The sequence below is a fragment of the Hemitrygon akajei genome, chromosome 20 (genome assembly GCF_048418815.1).
Source record: "Hemitrygon akajei chromosome 20, sHemAka1.3, whole genome shotgun sequence".
In the NCBI taxonomy this organism is placed as follows: domain Eukaryota; kingdom Metazoa; phylum Chordata; class Chondrichthyes; order Myliobatiformes; family Dasyatidae; genus Hemitrygon; species Hemitrygon akajei.
Genome location: NC_133143.1, coordinates 50,050,797 through 50,076,663, shown reverse-complemented (window position 1 = coordinate 50,076,663; position 25,867 = coordinate 50,050,797). Strand labels below are relative to the sequence as shown.

The 25,867-nt window shown below is 41.2% G+C and overlaps 1 protein-coding gene across 4 annotated transcripts in view; it reads right to left on the bottom strand.

The window, feature by feature from the left end:
• LOC140713767 (cadherin-6-like) overlaps positions 1-25,867 on the bottom strand; it is a 213,570-nt gene that overhangs the window by 68,627 nt on the left and 119,076 nt on the right. For all 4 annotated transcript variants that reach the window (XM_073024272.1, XM_073024268.1, XM_073024269.1 and 1 more), the window contains exons 4-7: positions 10,086-10,205; positions 3,136-3,303; positions 2,149-2,336; positions 1,796-2,049 (exon numbers count right to left, since the gene is read on the bottom strand). In XM_073024272.1, the coding sequence (XP_072880373.1) occupies positions 1,796-2,049; positions 2,149-2,336; positions 3,136-3,303; positions 10,086-10,205 (730 nt within the window). The remainder of the gene's footprint in view (positions 1-1,795; positions 2,050-2,148; positions 2,337-3,135; positions 3,304-10,085; positions 10,206-25,867) is intronic.

Sequence of the window (25,867 nt, the reverse complement as noted above, 5' to 3'; positions counted from 1 at the left end):
TGCCCAGATCTTTTCTAATTCTTGCAACCCTATTACATATAAAACAACTTTCCAGCATTCACACAAAACTTGACCTGCCAGTTAAACTGATGATAATCACTGATTAACTTTACTAATTGCATCATCCCATTGGGAATGCTGATCTTATGTTCTTATGTTCCTGGTTGTATCAGCACTTCTGCTCATAAAGTAGGTCTAGATTTGATGTGCCAGGCTACGCTGTGAAATGTTGATTTAAGCAGATTAGTGAACCACAGAACACAGACATCGAGTTATTCAGATTCTGAGCAATTATAGCATAATGTTTTCAGAAGGATTTTAATAACGTGGGACTAAAAAAAAAACCTGATGATGCGGAAACCATCTTAAAACGCAGGATTTAATTTGACAGTATTCCTACTGATTCAAATCAGATTTCAGTTGATCCAGCTTCAGTTTGGCTTGGAAATCTGAATTTATGGAATTTCACAACCTAAAGGCCTACAAACTCCAGTTACTCCAAGAGTCTTGTTATTTATGTGCTAATATAATTTATTTTAATGCATTTTACCTTATTTTTCCCTTTAGTGGGTTAGGCATTTATATTTTTAAGTTAGATAACCTGCTCTGAAGACGTACAAAGCTCCACGAGTCACAGGTTTAACTGACGTGGCCCAGTGGAAGCTGTATAATTGCATGTACAATACACATTGCCCAGCTGAACACTGTCCTGGGATCTACTCTGCCACGCTGGATTACAGCATCGCAGCAGCATGGGCCCTGATGCTGGTCTTTCCTGATCTCACATTTGTGCACCACAAAAAAACAGTCACGTCCACGTGTTCCATTTTTTGTGATTGGCGTTCACGACGCACAGACAGCGCCTAGTTGAAGAAAAATCTGTCCTCTATCATTAGTGCGAAACATGCAGTATCATAGTGGCTGTGCATTTTAACCGAGTTCCCAAGTTTGGATTCATTCTGCCAAATCAAGCTGACTGACTGCCAGCAGCTCCGTAGAAAACTGCAGGGTCTCAGCCGTTCAAGGCCTGGCTCGCTTTGATCTTCGGTGCTCGCTTGGCGAAAAGCAAAAGCCTAAGGTGATGCAGAGGCCAGATGCCAGTTGACCTCTCAGTGAGTGAACTCAACACTAATGGACAGGCGAGTGAGGCGGGACCATTCTAGCCCACCAACTTCCAGCAAGGACTAGTCGGTGTTTGGAAGTCAACGCTGTTCAAATTAATTAACTTAAAAAATAGCTTAGGTATTTTTGATGTTATCTCATAAATCTATTTAAATAGTTTTTTAAATTACCCTGATAAAAACAGTTTAAAAAAATACCCTGTAAAGACAGTTGAAAAGTCTTTGACAGTAGAGGGACTGGAACAACTCACAGCCTGCTTCACTTTGGGGAAGCCTCTTAGCTTGTTCACATTTTTACAGACAGCCAAAAGACAACAGGCAGCAAATGGGATGGGTCCACAACATCACATTCAACAGAATGATCTATGTGAGACAGCATAATGTGCACGGAGCCGTGATATATTAAAACTATGAGCGTTAGAGGATATGTTTTAGAATCTGTTTTGCACATGCATTTATGTGGTTTAACAGTTGGAATCCAGAGATACAACTGCTAATCACAATAAAGAGGCTATGACCATAAGTTATACTTGATAACTTTCTGGAGAAAGAGTCAGAATTAGACAGGGATTTTAAGTAACCACAGTGCTAACAAATTAGACACAAGTGTTGGCAGGTGTGATAGCATGCTGTCTCAAAGACTTATTACACTCTGCCAAGACAGTATAGCTCACCTGATGAGGTTACGAGATGCATCAGGATCCTGGGCAGTAACTGTGCCAATAATAGTCCCCACATCAACATCTTCATACACCTCCAGCATGTAAAAGGGTCTGCTGAACACTGGTGGCTCATTCACATCCTCAACTGTAATTCTAACTGTGGCCGTGTCTTTGTATGGACCCAGGTAGAGAAATCGAGCATCAAGGTGACTGTTCTGTGCTTCTACTTTCAAGGTGTAGCTTTTCTTGCTCTCATAGTCCAACATCTGAATTCAGAAGAACAAAGCCTTGATTAACGTGATGGAAAATAAATAAAATAAATGGAGAAACAGTACATGAGGTTAAGCTACTGAACACATATCCACCTTTCGCACGAGAATGATGCCTTCTTGCGAAGCCTCATCTGTGATGATGTCAAACATGTTTATCCCGTCACCATCAATGATGCGATAATTAACCTCTGCATTCTCCCCAATATCTGCATCAAATGCTTTGATTCTACCAACAGCCGCACCTTCTTGGGAAGACTCTTGAACACTCATTTGGTATACACCTGTAGAGATAAGGAAAGTCTTCAGCGGGTGTTGGACCTACTAGTGTGTAATAAGACTTCAGAACTTCTTTTATGAGCAAGGGCTTGACATGAAATAACTAACTTACTAGAAAAAAAACCCAATTTAATCAGATATAAAAGCAACTTGAGAATACAATGGAAGTTTGACAGTAGAAAACAACTGACCCTTTTAACTAAAATTCTAAAAACTCTTCAGATGGTCAACTTCTCTGACCCAGTAAGAAATATTAACCAAATGTGAGAAAATACATCTTGGAACAAAGGTTTTCTTACTCCACCAGATCTGAAGGATGTGCAGACCAAGCTTGGTTCATGCTGAACTCAAGCTGAACTTTATCTAAAGAAGCTAAGTTATCCTCTGGTTGACATCACGGTCACATTTATGCATCATTGCTCTACCTAGAAAGGTTTTTGATTATTCTGTCTGATTCTGCTGACTGATTTTAGTAAAAAAGTAGGTCTGAGCAGAAATGCAGTTATAAAATTGTGTATTTCTTTTCAAGATGTCAATTAATTCCAGTTATTTGGTTATTTTTCTGTCTTCCATTTATTTTTTATTAATAGTGTGAAACACAAATAATCGGAGAAGTCAATCACTTGTAGAAAGAAATAGCACTGAAAAGGGCAATTACCACCTTTGTTCAAGTTAGCATAACTGGCTACTAATAGAGAACATGATATCCACATATTATTTTATTTCATATTTTGAGCTCTTGAAAATACCAAATCAGATCATAAATGTGATAAGTACATGTGTACAGCATTAAATTTTGCTTACTTTGTGGAAATCTTGGAGGATTGTCATTGACATCAGTGAGTGTGATGTTCACAGATGTTGTCCCTGATAATCCCCCCATCTGGCCTCCCATATCCTTTGCCTGGATGATCACTTGATATTGTTCCTTTGCTTCTCTGTCCATGTTTGGTAAAGCTGTTCGAATAATACCTAGATAAACCCACAAAGACAAAAACAAATCAGTCTGAGCATCAGGGTATTAGTAGAGCAGCAAGCTTGCACCATATTCACGGCCAATTCCCAGCACGGTCAATCAATGAAGTCTGGCAGCATCTCACTTTGCCTTTAAAACTGCTAAGAATTCTTAATTACCCACAGCAGGACAGAACATCGCTAGGAAGGAGCTAAATGTCAAAAGTTTAGTTGGTAAATACGCACGATAGTATAAGAGCATAAGAAAATAGGACCAGGCATAGGCCATTTTGTCCTTCAAGCCGTTTCCTTGAATTTTCAAAAATAACTTATTTATCTATCTACCTGACTCGCAATTTATTTGTTTACTTGCATACACCACGGAATAAGCCCTTTTGGTCCTTAAAGTCGCACAGCCCAGCAATCCCCTGATTTAACCTAATCACGGGATAATTTACAATGACCAGTTAGCTTACCAACCGATACGTCTTTGGACAGTGGGAGGAAACTGGAGCACCCGGAGGAAACCCACACGGTCACAGGAAGAACGTACAAACTCCTTACAGGCAGCGGCAGGTAATGACCTTGGGTTGCTGATACTGTAAAGCATCGTGCTAAGCACTACGCTCCCCTGCCTTTCAATCTCTTTAAATACTCCTGTGATCTAGCCATGAAATCAACCTGGTATGGAACTCGATGGAGGGATGTCAGCTTTGACAATAACATGCATACTAGTTGATCTTGCTCAGGATATAGCGATTGATTTTAGGTGGGGAAGAGGGAAAGAAAACTAACTAAAGACGCTATTCCACATTTTTAAGAATTTATAATTAATAGAACATAGCCATTACTGGTATTGTTATTAATGATCACTCACTTCCAGGATTTTGAGGTGTACATGGAATAGCATCTTTAGCTGATTTTCTCTCTGTCTTCCTCACCAATTATAAATTGTTCTATTCCTCAACCATCCAATTGCACTCTTGAAATCTTCTTCTCATACATTCCCCTCTGCCTACAAAACATTTCTATTTTTCTAGAGTTGTCCAGTTGGCCAACCCCTCTCATCTCTCACCTTCCTCACTGCTCCACTCCTTAGATGTGACTTGGTATCAAAGGCTACCTGTTTACAAGGAAGCTCTTGATCTATTTGGTGATATGCAGGAACGATGAGACCAAATGTAAGTTAGGCTTCTCCCTTCCATTTGGCAAGACCTTAGGAAGCAGTTTTGATTTGGCTACCTCAACAAATAGATCTGCCTCACAAGGAAAGGCTACTTGGCTTGTAAAGATTATTTAGAATCTGCATGGAGATGACTGGAATATTCCAGGAATCATGGCACCTTTCTGTGTAAAGAGATCAGAGGTCTAATTTAAAACAGTATTTTGCTTTGAATGTTTTCTACTGGCTCATGATCATCCTAAAGACATACACAAATAGAAATATTATTTATTTCTAACAACAGTGACCTCTATTTCTCCCCCTTCTGAATACTTCTTTCGGCATAACAAGCATCATATAAAAATTCTGACAAGCTTTATAGATGGGTGTATTTTTATATGAAAAATTATCAGAGTTTAGGATATTTCTCATCATTTTTAATGAAGCGATGATTTGATTTCTCTATCCCCGCTTGCATTAGTAAGTCTAATAAGGCAATTTGACTAAGAGCAACTGTCATTTTTAATACGTTCTCAATTTTATGATTGCACGACTCCTTTAATGCTCACCGTTTCATGCATTTACATGGCAGCTTTGCTGCATGATTGAAACACTGGGTTGCACCATAACTGTACTGGACAAACATCAAGAAATAGCTTTGCTTTTGAACAAGTGTGCATTAGACTAGCTTATATTGGGTAAACAATTATATAACCAACTTATGCAGATGGTTGGACATCTTCTCGGGAAAAGTGCTGCTTCTCGCTATGTCTGTAGCCAGTTTCAGGTACTCTAGTCGTATAAGGCCCTGGTGAGATATTAGAGTTCCTCCAATGCTGGACTCCTGCCTACCAGAGCAGTGCACTACCAACACCTTCAATTCAGCTGGCTAAGTTCTGAAACTCCCTCCCTACTTCCCTTTGTTTTTAAGTCTTCTCACCTTCCTTAAGATGCTTCTTAAACATCTTTGACAGATGAACCATGTGGTCACCTCTTTAATACATCTTCATGGTTTGGTGTCAGTCTTCAATAATGCTAGTGTAAAGTAACAACATGTCCTCCTTTCTGATCATTAATACAGGTGTATACAAAAGATGCGTGTTTAGCTCACTGCTCTATTCTCTTGACACCCATTACTGTGTGGCTAAGCATAGCTGTAATACCGTTATAAATTTGCAGACAACACAACCAGTTTGATTGGCACATTTGTAGATGGTACTGGGTCCTGAAGTGTCAACTGCTCATTGCTCTCCATAGATGCCACCCGACCAGCTGAGTCCCTCCAGCACTTTGTATGTATTGTTCAAGATTTTCAGCAACAGCAGAATCTCCTGTGTTTATGACACAATGGTTGTTGGCTGAGTCATGGGTGGTGATGAATCGGAACACAGGATTGTCTGGTTGATTGGTGCTGTAGTTACAACTTCAAACTTAATGTCAACAAATCCAAGGAGGTCAGCATTGAAGGGGGAGGCAGAAACAACTACGAGTTCCCGGGCGTTAGCATCCTAGATGACCTGTGCTGGGCCCAGCAGATAAATGCAATCATGAAGCAGATGTACCACTGCTTCTACTTTCTTCAAAATCCAAAGAGATTTGGCAAGTCTTCAAACACACTCACAAACTTCTACAGCTTCACTGTTGGAGGTATCCTGATCGATTGCATCTTGGCCTGATACGGCAATTTCATTGTACAGGAACAGAAGAGGCTGCAGAGAGTAGTGAACACAGCCCAGTCCATCACAGATGCACAGCAGTCCTCTCCACCACCAACAGAATCTACAGGGGGGAGCTGCCACAAGAAAGCTACATCTATCATCAAAGATCTCCACTGTCTAGGTTATACCCTCTTCTTGCTGCTACATTCAGGCATGAGTTACCGAAGCCTGAAATCCCACACCAACAGGTTCAGGAACAGCTTCTCCCCTGCAACCATCTGATTCTTGTACAGATCTTCTTCTTCTTAAGCCCATCACTTCTACTGGGGCATAGTAACGCACCAGAGTCCTTAGGCGTGGGGCCATTCTTTCACGTTGTTTCCAGGCGTACCCCATCTTCTTGGTGTATCCTTCCTCTCCCACAAGTGAGGCCTCTGGAGCTTCTGGTGGCTTTTTTGCAGCTCTGCGTTTTTATGGGACAGGGTTGCCAGACCTATGTCTAAACCTCCTCCTTCTGCAGCTGGGTGTGGGACCATCCATGGTGGAGTTCTTGTACAGACTTGCAGAACTCTAAACATACCTCAGCAATGGAAAACTACAGATCATCTCTTGCACTACTATGGACTGGGCTCTGACACTACCCTTTTTTCCTCTTTCTCTCTTCACTATCTAATATAATTATTGTGTATGTAATTGTAATTACAGGAAGGACATTAGTAAGGTTGAAAGAGTGCAGAGAAGGTTTACAAGGATGTTGCTGGGACTTGAGAAACTGAGTTACAGAGAAAGGTTGAATAGGTTAGGACTTTATTCCCTGAGAAGAATGAGGGGAGATTTGATAGAGGTGTATAAAATTATGATGGGTATAGATAGAGTGAATGCAAGCAGGCTTTTTCCACTGAGGCTGGGGGTAGAAAAAAACTAGAGGACACGGGTTAAGGGTGAAGGGGGAAAAGTTTAAAGGGTACGTTGGGGGGGCTTCTTCACACAGAGAGTGGTGGGAGTGTGGAATGAGCTGCCAGATGAAGTTGTAAATGCGGGCTCACTTTTAACATTTAAGAAAAACTTCGACAGGTACATGGATGAGAGGTGTATGGAGGGATATGGCCCAGGTGCAGGTCAGTGGGACTAGGCAGAAAAATGGTTCGGCACAGCCAAGAAGAGCCAAAAGGCCTGTTTCTGTGCTGTAATGTTCAATGGTTCTATGGTTATTAATTATACTGAAAGTATATATTTATATTTTGTGTTTGTCTGTACCTATGTGCCTTTAATACTGCTGCAAGTAAGTTTTTCATTGTACCTGTACTTCAACTTCCTTGGACACATGACAATAAATTCAACTTGACTGGAAGTGGATTACTCTGATTTACTGCATTGTAAATGTAACTTGTAATATTGCAATAGCGCATGACAAATGTTATGTGTCAACGCACTTTAAATTAACCTAAAAGAGTTGCAAAGTTGCAAAATGGTTTATGTTCAAACACAAGGAAATCTGCAGATGCTGGAAATTCAAACAACAGCACACACAAAATGCTGGTGGAACACAGCAGGCCAGGCAGCATCTATAGAAGAAGCACTGTCGACGTTTCGGGCCAAGACCCTTCTCGGCCCGAAACATCGACACTGTTTCTCCTATAGGTGCTGCCTGGCCTGCTGTGTTCCACCAGCATTTTGTGTGTGTTGTTGTTTGAAATGGTTTATGTTGTTATTATAATCAACTTTACAGCTAATAATGCTTCATGAAATCAGATGAACATATGGTTGCATGGTTTTCACTTCACATGGAATACATTTAAACAAAACATTAAAATATTTTGATTTTATCAAGTTAGGATATTGCATTTTAATCTTGTCACACATGCATTCCAGTGAATTTTAACACAAATCAAATTTGCTACCCAATATACCACAGCTATAAAATAATTGTGGGCTGAGAGGAGAATGCTGCAGGGCTTGAGGTCGATGTACTGTACATTTGCAAGAGTTCAGAAGAAAGAAAGCTGATATCCTTGAAGCATACATCTCTTTGAAGAAGCTTAGCAGGAATAGTATGGATTTGACGTTGTCTCTTTCTGGTGAGTCTAAACCTGGGGTTGACAGTCTCAAATTAAAGAGTAAGTCATTCTGGTCAGAAATTAGAAGAAATTACTTCACTCAGATGGCTCCAACATTTTGGCATTCTCTATCCAGTAGATCTGTGGGGGCTTGGTTTCTGAGCACAACCAAAAGGGAGATAGATAACTTCTGGTTATTAATGGAACCAGGAGCGGTGGAAAGTGACATGGAGGTAAATTTCAAACACAGTAAAATCTGCAGATGCTGGAAATCCACGTGTAACACCCGGAAAGAGGTTTCATTGTTAACGTAATGGTCTTCCTGTAGAAGCAGTGCTTGGGTTGTGGTTAGAGATGATAGATGCTTTGGAATGTGAGCCATCCAATCAGGTGAGTGTTTTTTTTTGTGTGTGTCTGACACCAGTGTGAACTGGGGGTTTTGTTGGTCAGGACATAAAGGGAGAAGACGCTGAAGAGAACTGGTTATAAGATTCGACCTGGTGGGGGACTGTGATTCGATGGAGCAAGGTGCAGAGCTCTACTGAGAAGTGGCAAGTATGACTTTTGGAAGAGTTGAGCTCCAAGTTGTGTACATTTAACTGTTTAATTATAATGGGCTCTTTTTGTTTTATTCTTTCTTTACTAACCCTTTAGTTAAGTTAAAATTCATAAATATAATCCCTTTAATCATATGCAGTGTGCTGCCTGGTATCTCCTGGCACTGAGTTATAACAGGGTAGCGTAGCATCCACACAAACCAGGGTTCGGGTTGGGTGAGCGGTCCCAATGTCACGGATTTGACAGGATCAAAGTTTGTATTCCCGAGATTTGCGCAGCCCAAGGAAACTGGGGTTTTCACAAGCAGCACTCACAAATTCAGCACTCGAATCAGTCCTGATGAAGGGTCTCAGCCTGAAATATCAACTGTTTACTCTTTTCTGCAGATGTTGCCTGGCCTGCTGAGTTCCTCCAGTATTTTGTGTAAAGTTAAATCTTATTAAATGTTAGAACAAGCACAAGGAGGCAATCAGGCTACCTTGGTCTCAGTTACTCGTAAACTAACGGTCAAATGCAGTTGATTGGACTGGGTACTTTAGACTTAAGCCCAGTTATCTATGTAGAGTTAGTACTGAGTTATCATCTTAGGTTTCGATTTTTGGTATATATTACTTAATAAGGCCTTGCACTGTTATTAGTGCTCATATGGAAAATGCAGTCTTCAGCACTGTGGAAAATACTCACATCTCTTTGTGACTAACACTTGCTGAAGCGAATGGTGTCTGAAGCTGCAAAGTAGCTCATCTAAATACAACCTAAATCACCTCGAGCAATCACATTACAGCTCTATAAATGCACCATTTCTCTGCCCATTTTAGACTAATCCAATGTATTTTTTTTGCATAAAATCCCATTAGTATTGGAACAGTTCAAGCTGTAGAATTAATGAAAGATTAGAACAGCAAAAAGAGGCATTCCAGCTTTGTATTACAGAGATTCATATATATTATATTCTCAGCCATGTAACACTCTTAATACTTGAGAGGTAATACCAGTTACAAAGATCACGTACACCTTGTGAGCTCCGACTTTTCAAATATGTAGTGTATGTGGTGTAACGGGTGACATTAGAGTTGATATATCTGCCAAGAAGGCAGGGCCATTTGTGCAGAAGCCATTTGTCTTATATATCCAGCTGAAATTCCTAACAGCTTCTTTCATCATCAAAATAGCTTGTCCTTTTTTTCAGAAGCCATCATTTCCATCATAACTGCAAAATTTCCTCCTCCTAAGGGAATAAAAATCCTTTCACATCAATGCAAACTCTCTCCTTAGCTGTATGGAAATGAAGTATTTAGCCCTGTATATGTTGTGACCTCAGCCTAAATTATTAAGAAAATAACTCAGGAAGGAAAAGTCTCTGACCTGTGTCTGACTCAACGGAAAAATAGGGCTGGCCTTGTAAAATACTGTAGACCACCCTGGCACTGTATCCGTAAGTGGGGTCATCAGCATCCGTAGCTATGACTTGAATTACAGATGTACCTGTAAAAAAAAAACAAATCACAAAACATTTCAGCAAGTCTTACTCCAATAAATTCCATTAATATTAATCTAAACTTTCAAACGCTTGCTTTCTGAGTGTTGTTGATAACTATAAGCATTTATATAATTTAATGGACAGTGTGGACAATGTTGGAAACTGTAAACATTTTAAGTTAGCTTTCTTTATCAAGCACTATGGAGATGGGAAGATCTGGGGAAAGTGGACGAGCAGACTGCAGGAGATTTATCTCTGTTAAATGCTATTAAACATGCATGAGAGTGCCAGCTGCTTGCTGAACTCACACTGCAGTTCTTCAATGAAAACACAAGTGAAGGTGGGTGACTCTGACATACAGAACATAGAATCTTACAGCACAGTAGACACTTTGGCCCACGATGTTGTCCCAACCTTTTAACCCACTCCAAGATTAATCTAACCCATCCATCTATTTTTTTTATTATTAATGTGCCTATCTGAGAATTTCTTAAATGCCCCTAATGGATCTGCCTCTAGCACCACCCCTGGCAGGGGCATTCCATTCTACTCCTTGTGTAAAGAACCTCCCTCTAACATGCTCACTATACTTTCTTCCAATCACCTTAGAATTATGTCCCTCTGTATACACAGTACACTAAGTGCACTGGAGTACATTAATTGTTTGATATTGTATATACTTAGAACACTTGACTAAAGACAAACTTTTTCCTTTCTTTAATCTAACCATTTCTGGTATTGCAACTTTTTTTTTACCACTTTGGTACCTTTCATAAATGATTTTTGTTATTTTACAGATTAAAGAATAAAAGAATTCGGTTAATTATGAACAAACTCTTATCGGGCTTCCAGCCTGGTACAGATATCAATTTTAACTGACATTTTGATGACAAACTCTGCCACCTTCATCAGGGATGATGCCTGACCATGTCTAGTCTGGTGGTATTTATACCCCTGTAGTCCATCCCTCCTGATTAGATAGTCCTTATCTAACCAGATTTCCTCTGTCCTTCCTTGTTTAAAGTCGAATTCCAGTTCTTACTTAGAATGAGATCTTTGTCTTTGTTAAAATTCTTTGCCTGAAGTTTTATTTCAGTGGCTTCCTTCACCAGGTGGTCCCAAAAGGCATTGGTTTGGCACAGTAGTTTTCTGCCGTCAAAGTCAATCCTATGGCCATTGCGAATACAATGTTCTGCTACCACTGATTTCTTTAGGTAATCCAGACTGATACACCTCCTGTGCTCCTTGATGCGGGTTTCCACCGTGCGTCCCGTCTGGCCTGTATACACTGTTCTGCATTCACAGGGAATCCTGTGAACGCCAGCCACCCTGAGTCGCAGGTCATCTTTGACACACGTACGCTGTGATTTGAGCTCCCTCATGGGTTTGTGGATGGTATCAATCCACTATTTCTTCAGGATCCTGGTGATCCTTCCAGAAACTGTGTAAGTCCTGTTCCCAGTCATTCTAATATGACAGAAACCAAACGGTAGTCTTGGACATAGTGTCTATCAGAAACCCACTCACAAGGATTTATATCTCAACAATAACAGCCACCATCATGCTTCCCAACATAAAGCAGTTCTCTCTTCTTTGATTAACCATGCAAAAACTATTTTGAACCCAGAGAGTCTCCACGAGGAAATAAGACAATGATGCACGACTTTCCTACAGAATGGCTACAAGGTGAAGGAAATCAATCAGGGGGCTGACAGAAAAACCAGGAAACATAACAACAAGGAGGAATGTCACTACCACCTTATATATTCAAGGTTTCTGGAAGGATCGCCAGGATCCTGAAGGAATACCAGAAGAATACCAGTCGCAAACCCGTAAGGAAGCTCAGTCAGAGCTTACGCAGATGTCGTGGGACTCAGGACGGCCGGCATTTACAGGATCCCTGTGAATGCAGAGCAATGTTTATGAAACCTGTATCAAAGAGCACAGTTGGTGTATCCATATGGGTTACCTGCAGAAACTGGTGGTAGCAGAACATTGCATTCACAATGGCCATAGGATTGACTTCAATGGCACATACATCATATACGCCAGGAAAGCACTAGATCTTTTTCACAATAGCTTCATTATTCATATTTCAGAACTGATTTACACTCCGATATCTCAAACCAATAATACCTATATATGATGAAATATTTGCATAGTTCTCTCTGGAATATACAGAAGAATTCAAGGAATGGAATGACTTTCAACATGCAGAACTCATTCTGGCAACTAAATGTACATCTGTCTGCAAACTCCAACAAATGCCATGTTTGAAGTTCTCTATGCTGTCTTTCTTGCACTCCCAGTTAAGATCAAGTCAAGTCAAGTCAAGTCAACTTTTATTGTCATTTCGACCATAACTGCTGGTACAGTGCATAGTAAAAATGAGATGTTTTTCAGGACCATGGTGTTACATGACACAGTACAAAAAACTAGACTGAACTACGTAATAAAAAAAAATAACACAGAGAAAGCTACACTAGACTACAGACCTCAGTGCACAGATCAGTGCAGGCATTACAATAAATAATAAACAGGACAGTAGGGCAAGGTGTCAGTCCAGGCTTCGGGTATTGAGGAGTCAGATAGGTTGGGGGAAGAAACTGTTACATAGTCCGGTCATGAGAGCCCGAATGCTTCGGAGCCTTTTCCCAGACGGCAGGAGGGAGAAGAGATTGTATGAGGGGTGCATGGGGTCCTTCATAATGCTGTTTCCTTTGCAGATGCAGCATGTAGTGTAAATGTCCATGATGGCAGGAAGAGAGACCCCGATGAGCTTCTCAGCTGACCTCACTATCCGCTGCAGGGTCTTGCGATCCGAGATGGCGCAATTTCCAAACCAGGCAGTGATGTAGTTGCTCAGGATGCTCTCAATACAACCCCTGTAGAATGTGATGAGGATGGGGGGGGGTGGGAGATGGACTTTCCTTAGCCTTCGCAAAAAGTAGAGACGCTGCTGGGCTTTCTTTGCTATTGAGCTGGTGTTGAGAGACCAGATGAGATTCTCCGTCAGGTGAACACCAAGAAATTTGGTGCTCTTTACGATCTCTACCGAGGAGCCGTTGATATTCAGCGGGGAGTGGTCGCTCCGTGCCCTCCTGAAGTCACAACCATCTCTTTTGTTTTGTTCACATTAAGAGACAGGTTGCTGGCTCTGCACCTCCTCTCTGTAAGCTGACTCATCGTTCTTGCTGATGAGACCCACCACGGTCGTGTCATCAGCGAACTTGATGATATGGTTCGAGCTGTGTGTTGCAGCACAGTCGTGGGTCAGCAGAGTGAACAGCAGTGGACTGAGCATGCAACCCTGGGGAGCCCCCGTGCTCAGTGTGATGGTGTTGGAGATGCTGCTCCCAATCTGGACTAACTGAGGTCTCCCAGTCAGGAAGTCTAGGATCCAGTTGCAGAGGGAGGTGTTCAGGCCCAGTAGGCTCAGCTTTCCAATCAGTTTCTGAGGGATGATTGTGTTGAATGCTGAACTGAAGTCTATGAACAGCATCCGAACATATGTGTCTTTTTTGTCCAGGTGGGTTAGGGCCAGGTGGAGGGTGGTGGCAACGGCGTCATCTGTTGAGCGGTTGGGACGGTACGCAAACTGCAGGGGGTCCAGTGAGGGGGGCAGTAGGGTCTTGATATGCCTCATGACGAGCCTCTCGAAACACTTCATGATGATGGATGTAAGTGCAATGGGACGGTAGTCATTTAGGCAGGACACTGAAGACTTCTTCGGCACGGGGATGATGGTGGCAGCCTTGAAGCACGTTGGAATAGTGGCACTGCTCAGGGAGATGTTGAAGATGTCAGTGGGAACATCTGCTAGCTGGTCTGCACATCCTCTGAGCACTCTACCAGGGATGTTGTCTGGTCCAGCAGCCTTCCGTGGGTTGACCCTGCACAGGGTTCTTCTCACATCGGCCATGGTGAGACACAGCGCCTGGTCATTCGTAGGAGGGGTGGACTTCCTCACCACCGCGTCATTTTCCACCTCAAACTGGGCGTAGAAGTTATTTAGCACATTTGGGAGGGAGGCATCACCTGCACAGTCAGGTGATGTTGTCCTGTAATTGGTGATGTCCTGGATGCCCTTCCACAAGCACCGCGTGTCGCCGCTGTCCTGGAAGTGACTGTGGATTAGCTGGGCATGTGCACGCTTTGCCCCTCTGATGGCTCGGGACAGATTGGCCCTTGCTGTTGTTAGGGCTGCCTTGTCGCCTGCTCTGAAGGCGGAGTTGCGGGACCTCAGCAGCACACGCACCTCTGCGGTCATCCCTGGCTTCTGGTTGGCACGTTTAGTGATGGTCTTGGACAGAGTAACATCATCAATGCACTTGCTGATGTAGCTGGTCACTGATGCTGTGTACTCCTCTAAGTTGGTAGAGTCGCCATCGGTTGCAGCCTCCCTGAACATGTGCCAGTCAGTGTGCTCAAAGCAGTCTTGAAGAGCAGAGATGGCTCCTGCTGGCCAGGTTTTCACCTGCTTCTGAACTGGTCTGGAGCGCCTGGCGAGCGGTCTGTATGCTGGGATTAGCATAACAGAGATGTGGTCTGAGTATCCGAGGTGGGGGTGGGGCTCTGCCCGGTATGCATCGGGGATGTTTCTGTAAACCAGGTCCAACACATTCTCCCCCCTCGTTGCAAAGTCCACATACTGATGGAATTTGGGGAGCACTGACTTAAGGTTCGCGTGGTTAAAATCACCGGCGACAATAAATAGACCATCAGGGTGTGTGTTCTGCAGTTCGCTAATAGCCCCGTACAGCTCACAGAGCGCCCCCTTAGCTGGGGAGGGGGGGGGGGGAGAAGATGAACTTTTATTGACCTAAAATGTTAACTCGGTTTCTTTCTCCTTAGATGCTGCCTGAGTTGTTGAACATTTCCAGCACCTGCAATCAGTCAAGTTTATTGTCATTTAGCTACATCCATGTACACGATCAAATGAGCCTCTTCTCTGAACCAGGGTGTAAAGCACTGTAGCACACATAACACACAGTAACTTATGAAAGCAAGGATGAAATCTACAGATGGGCTGCACACAAATATACAAACTAAAGTGCATAAATGGAATACTGTAAGGTACAGAACATATTAACCAGTGACAGTTTGAATGTGATGCGGCGGGGAGTTCAGAAGCCTAATGGCCTGAGGGAAGAAACTTTTTCCCATCCTGACTGTTTTTGTTTTTATGCATTGGAGTCTCCTGTCTGATAGTTGAAATTTAAAAAGCTTCTTAAAAAGTTCTTATATCAGTGATATTTTAAAAGTCAATTCATAATAGTTACAATGGTTTGTAAACTTATCAATTTTAGTCTTTTATATTTTAAATTATTGTCATAATAACGAACTTCCTTTCTAAACTTTACTAAATGTCTCTGACCATCAGAGGGCCCATGGAGAGTGCCTTAGCTCCTAATACCTGCAGCTCAGGCACTTTCACCAGCCTGCTAAGCTTTTGCAGAAACTTGTTACAATGCCCTCCACACAATGTGAAGGGCAGCACCATGCAAATATTTAACTCAGTCATTCAGTGGCAACCACAAGCAATGGATCCGCACCAGGGTACACTGTTCCGGGGGATGCTTCATGCGGTTCACGAACCATGGCTTGTGAACAAGTTCTTCTTAGGACATAGTTCATCAAACGGTACACAAACTCGAGGAAGTCAGCAGATGCTGGAAGTCCCGGTAAGACACACAAAATGCTGAAGGAACTCAGCAGGCCAGGCAGCGTCGATGGAAAAGAGTAAACAGTAAGCAACAGGTGCTGATGAAGGGTCGCGGCCTGAAATGTTGACTCTTTACTCTTCCACGGATGCTGCTTGGCCTGCTGAGTTCCTCTAGTGTTTTGTGTGTGTTGATAAAACAATACAGCACAGGCCCTTCAGCCCATGGTGTTAAAATGACCTTTTAACCTACTCCAAGATTAATCTAATCTCCCCTCCTACAGAGCCATGCATGTTTCTTTCATCTATGTGCCCATCTACCAGTCTCTTAAATGTCCCCTTAACTGTGCCTCTTATCATCTTATCCACCTATTTCGTCACCTCTCATCCTCCTTTGCTCCAAAGAGAAAAGCCCCAGCTCACTTACCATTTCCTCATAAGTCACCCTCTCTAATCCAGGCAGCACCTAAATCTCCTCCATAGCCTCTATAAAGCTCTCACATCCCTCTATTTTGACCGAACTCTGCTGGATTTCAGATGCAACTGCAGAAGCCATTATCATTACAATGCTTTATCTTTAGGTTAATATTCCTGCTGCTGTGGTGAGTTTCAATGTGGTTAAAATTGTCCATAAGACACAGAAGCAGAATTAGGTCGTTTGGCCCACTGAGTCTCCTCCACCATTCCATTATTATTGATCTCAAACCCATTAATCTATTTAGAGACACAGTACAGAATCGGCCTTTCCAGCCCAAAGAGCCAAGCCTCCCAGCAACCCACCTATTTTACACTAGCTCATTCACAGTTCAATTTACAATGACTTTTTAACTCACTAACCGGTTATGTCTTTGAACTCCAAAATCTGATATTGTGAGCTGTAACAGCTTTGCGCTAACTGCTACACCACCTCTCCTATCTTCTCCCCATAACCGTTGATAACCCTACTCATCAAGAATCTGCCAACCTCTGGATTAAATATATCAATGATTTGGCCTCCTAAGTCACTTGTGGCAATAAATTCCACAGATTCACCACCCACTAACTAAAGAAATTCTTCCTCGTCTTTGTTCTAAAGTTACATTCTTCTATTCTGAGGCTGTGCCCTCAGGTCCTGGATACCCTCATGAAAGGAAACATCCTCTGCACATCCACTCTATCTAGGCCTTTCAATATTGAATAAGTTTCAATGAGATTCCCCTCCAACCCACTCCTCTGAACTCCAGCAAGTACAGACCCAGTCACTCCTCATACATTAACCCTTTCATCCCCAGGAACATTCCTGTGAACCTCTTCTGGACTCTCTCCAGTGCCAGCACAACCTTTCTTAGATAAGGGGCCCGAAACTGCTCACAATACTCCGAGTGCAATCCGATCAATGCCTTATACAGGCTCAGCAACTCAGTGGAATTGTACCAGCAGGAAATGATGTGGCTGTTGTCAGGGTTCTATGGGTATACTATCATAATCTCAGAGTTTTTGCTTGTACAGGGAGTGACAGCTCTTTAGCAAAGATGGAAAGTGGGCAGTTGAGAATTGATAGCCAGCTTTACTTCCCACTGACTTCTTACTGAAAGCAAATCAGTCTGGTTATTGAATATACACTCAGTTTCAAAATGAGCTATCTAGATTCATGAGCAGAAATCAAACAAGGAGGATGCATTGAACAGCTCAAACTCATGTGCAATGACAGCTAATAACTTATCAATTTGTAATCTGCTCCACTAGTAGCCAGTATGGAGAGGCTCTTTAACGACAGTACAACATGGTTCAGTGATTGCTTTCAATTCAATTTGGCTCAGAACCACCCTCATTCCCACGCTTCTTGTGATGATTCACGTCTCTCTCTGCACCTAAGGTCAGAGCTTATGCATGTCCCATTTGCTTTTGATTTGCCTGGAATGCATATTAATAGCTCTATCTTTTCTCTTAATGATCCCTTTTTTGTCTGAATGATCTGCAGATGGATGCTGTTTGATTTCTTGATGGAGTTTATCCAGCTCAATTAATGCTTTGAAACAGACAATAAAAGACACCCCAAAAATACCAGAATTGAGTGGTCACATTAGATCCACCTCAGCTTTAACAGGTAAGTATTTCCAGAAGATTATGCTTCCTTCTCTATTGCTGCAAAAGCTTGTTTTGCTTTTAATCCATACAGTAGCAGAGGAGTTAGCATAATGCTTTGTACATCAGCAACAGGGTTCAATTCCCGCCACTGTCTTTAAGGAGTTTGTCCGTTCTCCCCATGACCACCTGGGATTCCTCTGGGTGCTTCAGTTTCCTCTCACATTCCAACGATATACGGGTTAGTTAGCAAGTGGTGGGCACGCTATGCTGGTGATGGAACAGCGGCGACATGTGCGGGCTGCCTCCAGCACATCTCGGACTGTGTAGGTCGTTGACACTAGCAACGCATTTCACTCTATGTTCCGATTTACATGTGACAAATAAAGCTAATCATTATCTTTGTGAATAATGGACAACTCACCAGGTGTATGAATCAAATGTCTCTCTCCGATGAAACTATAAATTATTTTATTTACAGTTCTACTTCGAAACAGAGATTTGATAAACTTCTAAGTAAATTAAAAAGTTTAGCAAATACAGTACAAATTCTGTATTAGCTAACAATACGTATGCATATTCTATTCCAGTACATCCATTATTTAAATTGTAGGGACACCTTGAAATAAATAAGTAATTACTAACTTCAACAAAGTTATAACTATGTGAAAAATAAATTCCAATCCGTTTCTTCCAAAGGATTCAAAACTACACATGACCTAGTCTTTTGAATATTTTTACGCTGAAAGATCTTCACTTTTCTGCAATTATGTATGTTCTGCTTAAATTTTATCTTAGAGCAATAAAAAGACAGAAAACAAACTGCTGCTTATTAATAAATTATCCTTTTTTTTAGAGAAAAACTTTTCTTCCTCTTCACTTTGGCTTTATTCTAGATAAAAATCATCATCGGCCATTCAGCTGAAATTGATTCAGTGGCAGCGAAGAGTTCAACTGAATGAGGTCTTCAGACAGGAATACATCAACAAGCAGAAAAGGAGTGGCAGTGAATTGAAAGCCTATTATGCACCCTGCACTATTTTCCTACCCATTGACTTCAATGAACAGGAAAATTGTCCCTAGGAGTGCACAGCTAGACAAAGTGAGATGTGTATAAACAAAAGTAAGAAACGTTGATTCTCATGTGGCTTTGCTGACATCAGATTACACCAACACTCCTCACAGAAAATGAAGAATTTTTCAAGTTAGTCCTTGTTGTAAATTAATAATACACAGTAGCAAACTTGTGCACACCTTCTTCCCTTCTCTTGTGCTTGAGGATGATGTTTAGTTCTTCTCTAATTCTATGGGTTTCTTCATCTGCATTTGTCCTCCATGCATCTCTGTTGTGAAGATTGATTTATGCAGTGCCTTATGAATGCACTCTCTTCATTTAATTGTCAAAGATTCCCTCTTTCTTCTAAGCAATGTTCTACGAGTCTTGAATCTCTCCTTTCCCTTAATAATCTTTTGATGTGACTGATGAGAGTACTGAGTGCTGTTTCAGGGGTATGGGGTGGAGATCTGATGTCAAACACTTGGATGACATACTGGTCCAGTGTACCTGTGCATGGCCAGCACCTCAGTGATGGGGTTGTTAGTCCAGGATAGGATACTAATATTGGTTTACTTATCTTTCAACCCTCCAGTCAGTTTAGAGGGCTTTGCTGAAACAGTGTTGGTAATGTGTCCACAGGGCTTTGAAATGCCCGTGGCAGACTCTCCATGGTAATGAAGGGTACTGGAGGGGGTGGGAGGGGAGCTCTGGTGACTGTGATCTTGGTGCAGGGTTTGAGAACCATTTCCCTGGCTGGTTAGTATTGATGCACGGGTGGTGATGATAAGCTTTTCTCATGAGGGTCCCACCTTTGCTGGGTAATGGTGCTCAAGTTATGGCAAGTGATCACAGATCGATTATTAGCGGACAATATTGTGGGATGTGGCAAGGGCTGAAGGCCTTTGTCTTCCAGATGCTGAGTGCACAGCTCATCCTCCTATAAGTTTCAATCAAGCCCAAAGGCCGACTGAAAATCTGGAAGTCAAGGCCTGGTGAGAAATCGGAAGTCCAATGTCTGTGGAGGAAGGAGGCCCTGTCCTGGTGTTGGAGGACTCCATGTGTGTCGGAGTGAGTGGTGGGTGGGTGAATGGGAGGGAGGAAAAGGGCTGGTTTTACTGTTGTTGTTTTGTTGCATTGTTCTGTTGAACATTGTGGGCATGCTATATCAGCACCAGAATGTGTGGCAACACTTGCGAACTGTCTCTAACACATCCTTAAGTTGTGTTGGTTGTTAACGCAAAATGACACATTTCGCTGTATGTTTCAATGTACATGTGATAGATAAATGTATCGGAATGTCAACAATGACCTAAAACACAACTTCTGACTTCTTCAACACAGACTTCACCTGCATACTATAAACCAGTGTCTGAGATTGAGGAATCTTGGTTCTGGAGTGGAAATGGATAAAAGCTGAACAATTCCCTTACAGTCACTGATGAGAAGCTTCTGGTGTTGAGTTTCAAAATGATGGCATAGAAGGCCAAGAGGGTTGGTATGATGATACAGTTTCATTTCACTCCGGTCTCTGGTTGGGTCAATGATGCATTTACTGGCTAGGATCACCAACTTCATGTCATGTTGCTGCAGAAGTCAAATGGCTATTAATTTCTGAAGAGAACCAAATTTAAGAAAGATTCTCCATAATTGCTTACAGGTGAAAAAGTTGAATTTTATAGTGAAGTCATAAATACCATATTAGTACTAATATCTACATTGGTCTTGTGGCCATAAAGGAATCAGAATATGGAAAAAACTCTCAATACCCACATAAGGCAACCTCCGTCAAGAGCAAGTTCATCCCGGCGCTGGTAATAATGGGGGAACTTGGAATTCTGCTGCATACTACAGCCATTTTGTGTTGTAATGTAGATCTGTTAAAGTGTGGGCTCTTTTCTGGATCATCTCTGCCATAATATAGAGGCTTTTGATTTGCATTAGTGAGAACATGTCAAGAGGACTGTCCTCTTTCATAAGTGTTTCAAATTTTCCTTTCCCAAGAGTAAATGGCACAATCCGTCTGCGTTTCCATAATTGGTTGTAATCAATCTTGTAATTATGTCTTCCAAGAAACAGAGCCCATGTCTGCACTCATGCTACTGGTGTTAGAGGAAAACCCTTCTGGAGATTGAAAATGGACAATAGTGATTGATGATCAGTAACAAGGGTAAATGTTCTCCCACACAAGTACTGGTTGAAAGGTTTTACACCCCAAACCAGACTCAAAACCTCTCTGTCAAGCTGCATGTACTTTTTCTCTACAGCTGTAAGGGAATATGATGCAAAAACTGTGGGGCGTTCGCTTCCATCACTCTTAACATGTGACATGACTGCACCTACACCACAAGGTGAGGTGTCCCAGGCAAGCTTCACTAGACAGTGTGGATCATAATGTGTGAGCACAGTATTGGATGTCACCACTTCCTTTATCTTTGGGAAAGCTATCTCACACTGCTTTGTCCATTGCTATTTCCTCCCGACCTGCAGTAATGAGTTCAAGGGGCGGAACACAGAAGCCACATTTAGCAGGAACCTGTTAAAGTAATTGACAAATCCTAAAAAAGGACTCCAACAGTACCACGTCCTTTGCTGGAATATTCTCAGCACACTTCTGTAATTATTGTGTGTCAGTAGTGTGACCATCGTAAATGATGCTTTGTTTAAAGAATTCACACTTGTTAGATCATGTTCTGTGTCCATAATCTTCTAATCTTTTTACACAGTCTTGACATATTGGAGATGTTTCTTGTCAGCAACAATGATGTCATCCAGGTTACACTGAGTGCCTGGGTAAGCTTGTAGTGCCTGGTGCATTGTTTTCTGCCAGAGTGCAGGTGTGGATACTACTCCAAAAATAAACCTATTAAAGCAAAAACGCCTTATTTAAGTGTTGATGGTGAGAAACACTTGGGACTTTTCCTCCATCTCCATTTGTAGGTAGGCCTCAGTTGAGTCCACTTTGCTGAAGTGTTTTCCTCCAGAAAGGTTTGCAAAGATATCCTCTATCCCCGGCAAAGGGTATTGATCTACTTTCAGTATTGGGCTGATGGTGACCTTAAAATCACTCCAGAGCCTGACAGAGCTATTCCTCTTGGTTACTGGGACCACTTGCATTGCTCATGGGCTCCACTCAACTTTGGAAAGAATTCTTCAGCCTCCGTGCAATCTGGCTCACTGGCTACTTCATCATGAATTGTTTAAGTATCTGGACGGGCTTTGCATTTTCAATTAACACTATTTTACCTTTGATATGCCTGAGTTTTTCCAGGGCCATCCTTGAACACTGTTGTGGCTTTCTTAATTCGCTTTCAGTTGACTCTATTGCAGTGGATGCGGTATGCAAATGGTGGATCGATCTCCAATTAAGTTGTAGTTGTCTCAGCCAATCACACCCCCACCATGCTGGCCCTCTTGTTTTTACCACATACAATGTGGCTTGCTGGTTGTTGTATTTCACTTTTATGAATGTCATTCCCACAGGTGCTATCTTTTCTCCAGTATAAGTTCTTAGTTGGATATTTGCAAGCTTCAGTTTAGTTTCTCTGAAATGTTGTACAAATTCTTTTTGTGGAATGAATGAAACAGCTGAGTCAATTTGCAATTCATTTCAGGTGTAAGCCGCACTGCTTGTCTATTGTTAGTTTTCACATCGTAAATCTTAAGGCTACACAATTTCTGTGTCACTCTCATCATTATCAGATTTTTCAACAACATCTTTTTGAAACTACAACTTAGCATATTTTTTTCTCGTCCCTGTGCAGTCCAGTTATTTTTGTCTGCCCACCATGTTCTTTGTATGTGCCCTTCTTTGTTGCATTTTCTGCAAGTTTTGCCTTTAATCTGCATTGGTCTGTGTGTATGAGCCCCTGCCACACAGGTAACACAATTTATTTTGGAAGGCTGGTTTCTGCTTACACATTGCAATTTTATTCACGCTCATTTTTATTCCTGACTACAACCTGACTGCATCACTGTTTGCTTTTTCCATTGATACATGGAACTGCACTTTTTCAATTGCAACTCTACTTTTAACTTTAAGGTGTGTTTCAGGTAGGAGCTGTTTTTGAATGCTTACTTATAAGATTCCTCAAACAAAACAATGTCTCAGTGTATCATTAAGTTCATTAATGTACGGACAATGCTTAGACAACTTCTTCAATTCAGCCATGCACAATGAAATGGTCTCCCCTTCCTTTTGATTCCACTTATGAAACCTAAAGCAATTTGCAATCAACCATGGTTTTGCTTCTAAATGTTCCTGCATTATGTTCATGATGTCAGCAAAGCTCATTTTGGCTGGTTTTGTTGGAGCAGTCAAACTTCTAATCAATCCGTATGCCTTTAAACCCAATGCATTCAGCAAAACTGTCACTCATTTCTCACTGGCTATTTCACTTGCTTTAATATATTTCCCAAATCACTCAGTATACAACATCTGGTTAATTTTTGACCAAACAAACACATCTATTTTTTGATGTAGCCAGCCATTTCTATTTTTAAAAAATTTATAGTTATTATCAATCAGTACTCTCTGTTTATGAGCCAATGAATTTGACTGTTGTCTTGCCTTTTTCTCTCTCTATTCTGAAGAGACGTTCTACACTGCTTTTTTGAAAAGTTGAACATCTTGTTCTGCTTCAACAGGTAGATAGTCTTCTTGGGTTCGTTTAAAAAATACCTTGTCGCCATTATTATGTTTTGTAACTTCAAAACAAAATAACTATCCAAAACAAAAACACAGGAATAATGTGTCTGATCTCATTTTTGCTTCAAGTGAGACACATGCATATGATGTGGTGGCATGATGACGTATGCCCTTCACATACTTTTATATATAACCCACAATGAATTATTTTAACGAACAAGAATGCTTAATCAACAATATAGTTACAATATTACTGAAATATTAAATGTAAAATGTACCTAGTCTATTCCGAAGATGTGCCTTCTACTCCTAGACCACCCCCGCTATAGGAAACATTCAATCTATCTAGGTGGATATTCAATAGGTTTCAACGTGATTCCCCCCCTCATTCTTCTGAACTCCAAAGAGTACAGGCAATCTTGGATCAGCTCTTCACACACCGGGAGGAGGAATGTGACGATAACTTTTCCTGTGGCAGACTGCGGGGAAATATCTCTGCACTCCCTCCAACTGGACTTGTCACCCTCTTTGAAGATGGTCAGGGATTTAATGCATTTGAGATCTGCAGGCATGCCTTTTATTCCAGAAGTATTTCTGCATCATATTTTAACATTTTTGGCAGCATTTTAATTGCTCCAGAGATGTTGTTATTTTCAACTTCTTGCCAGACTGTAACAACACTAAATTTATAGTAGGTTATATGTTGCAGATGAGTTCAGGGACAGTCCGACCAAAGATCTTGCTTTACTTGATCAGATCTTTTTCCAGCTAACCCTGACCATTTCTCTCTCTCTCTCTTTTAATCTTTTTATTAGTATTAAAAATATTATGAACAAAATACAATTAAAATATTAATAATGGATTACAAACATATAAACTCCCATTACACATGAAGGAATACATAAACAATGAATACAGTATAAGTAAGCTTTCCCAAACATAAACCATATAGTGTATATATGAACAAGGTAAGTCTAGATATTCCATAATATATAATATAAAAAAAAGAGAAAAAAAATATAAATCTATATATGAAAGTTAACTAATCTACTAATCTAATATCTAAGAAAAAAAAAACAAAAAAGGAAGAAAAAACTAAAAAAAAAACTAAAAAAAAAAGAAAAAAAAGGGCTGTTCATAATATCTCACAAGGATACATAAACATCAATGTCGTCAAAACCCTGACCATTTCTTTGTGCTTGATAATCTCTCTTCTGTTCCTGGCTATCAGTGGGATAGATTCTTTGGTGATTGGTCCGAGGAGCCGATACATGTCAAAGCCATTGGCTGATTTATAGATCTCTTGCATTCTTGGACTCACCATCTATTTTTAGGTCACACAATTTTTGGTTGGCTTTCAGATGTCTGTAGATTCTTTTAGTTCTTGAGACAGGATGATATTTTCACATCACGATTGCCTTGAATTTCCAATTGCCTAATTTCTGGTTCTCCTGGTTGTTCTCACCAAACCAGTTCTTGTGTTTTCTGGGTGATTATCCATCAGTCGTGCTGCAAGTGTTAATTGTGATGACCATCTGGGCAGCAGACTCTCTTGGTTCCTGTTGGCTAGGAATTTTAATAGTACATGCAGTGCACTGAGTAAATACATCTTTTCTTGAAGAGCTCTTCAGTATTAATTTGGTGTGTCTGAGCCCTCATCACCATTTACGGGCCAGGTTAATGGAGATAATAATCTGAATGATGTGGTGGTTAGTCCAGATTTGGCACAGTAAAGCATAACAAGTTTTCACATACAATATTGTAAAAATGGCAACGTAATCAGTATGAAAATAGCAGAGAATAGAATGTCGCTCTGCTTATTCCCGGACATCATCTTTGTATCCCATGCATGGTATAGTACTTCATACACTTGACCACCATAATCCTACTCTTAGCTGTTAGCCACTCCCCAGGTTCCCACACTCAGACCTCCATAGGCTCATTGTTCATATCAATGTTGTTCCTTTCATACTCTCAAGCTAAATGAGACTGTTTGCAACCTGCTGCCATGCTCAACCCTAGGCTGAATTTACAAACATTCAGGTACTGCAAAATGACTAAAATGCCACTCTGCAACCTCATCCAATAGTACAACATGTCATTCCACCACTCTCCCAAAATATTTAATCAGCTCTCGAGTGAATTATTACCAAGACCTCAAGACCTGTGTTCCAATACCTAACCTCCATATACTATTAGTAGCCTTCTTTAACTTCCGTTTTAGGATAGCACTGGTAAG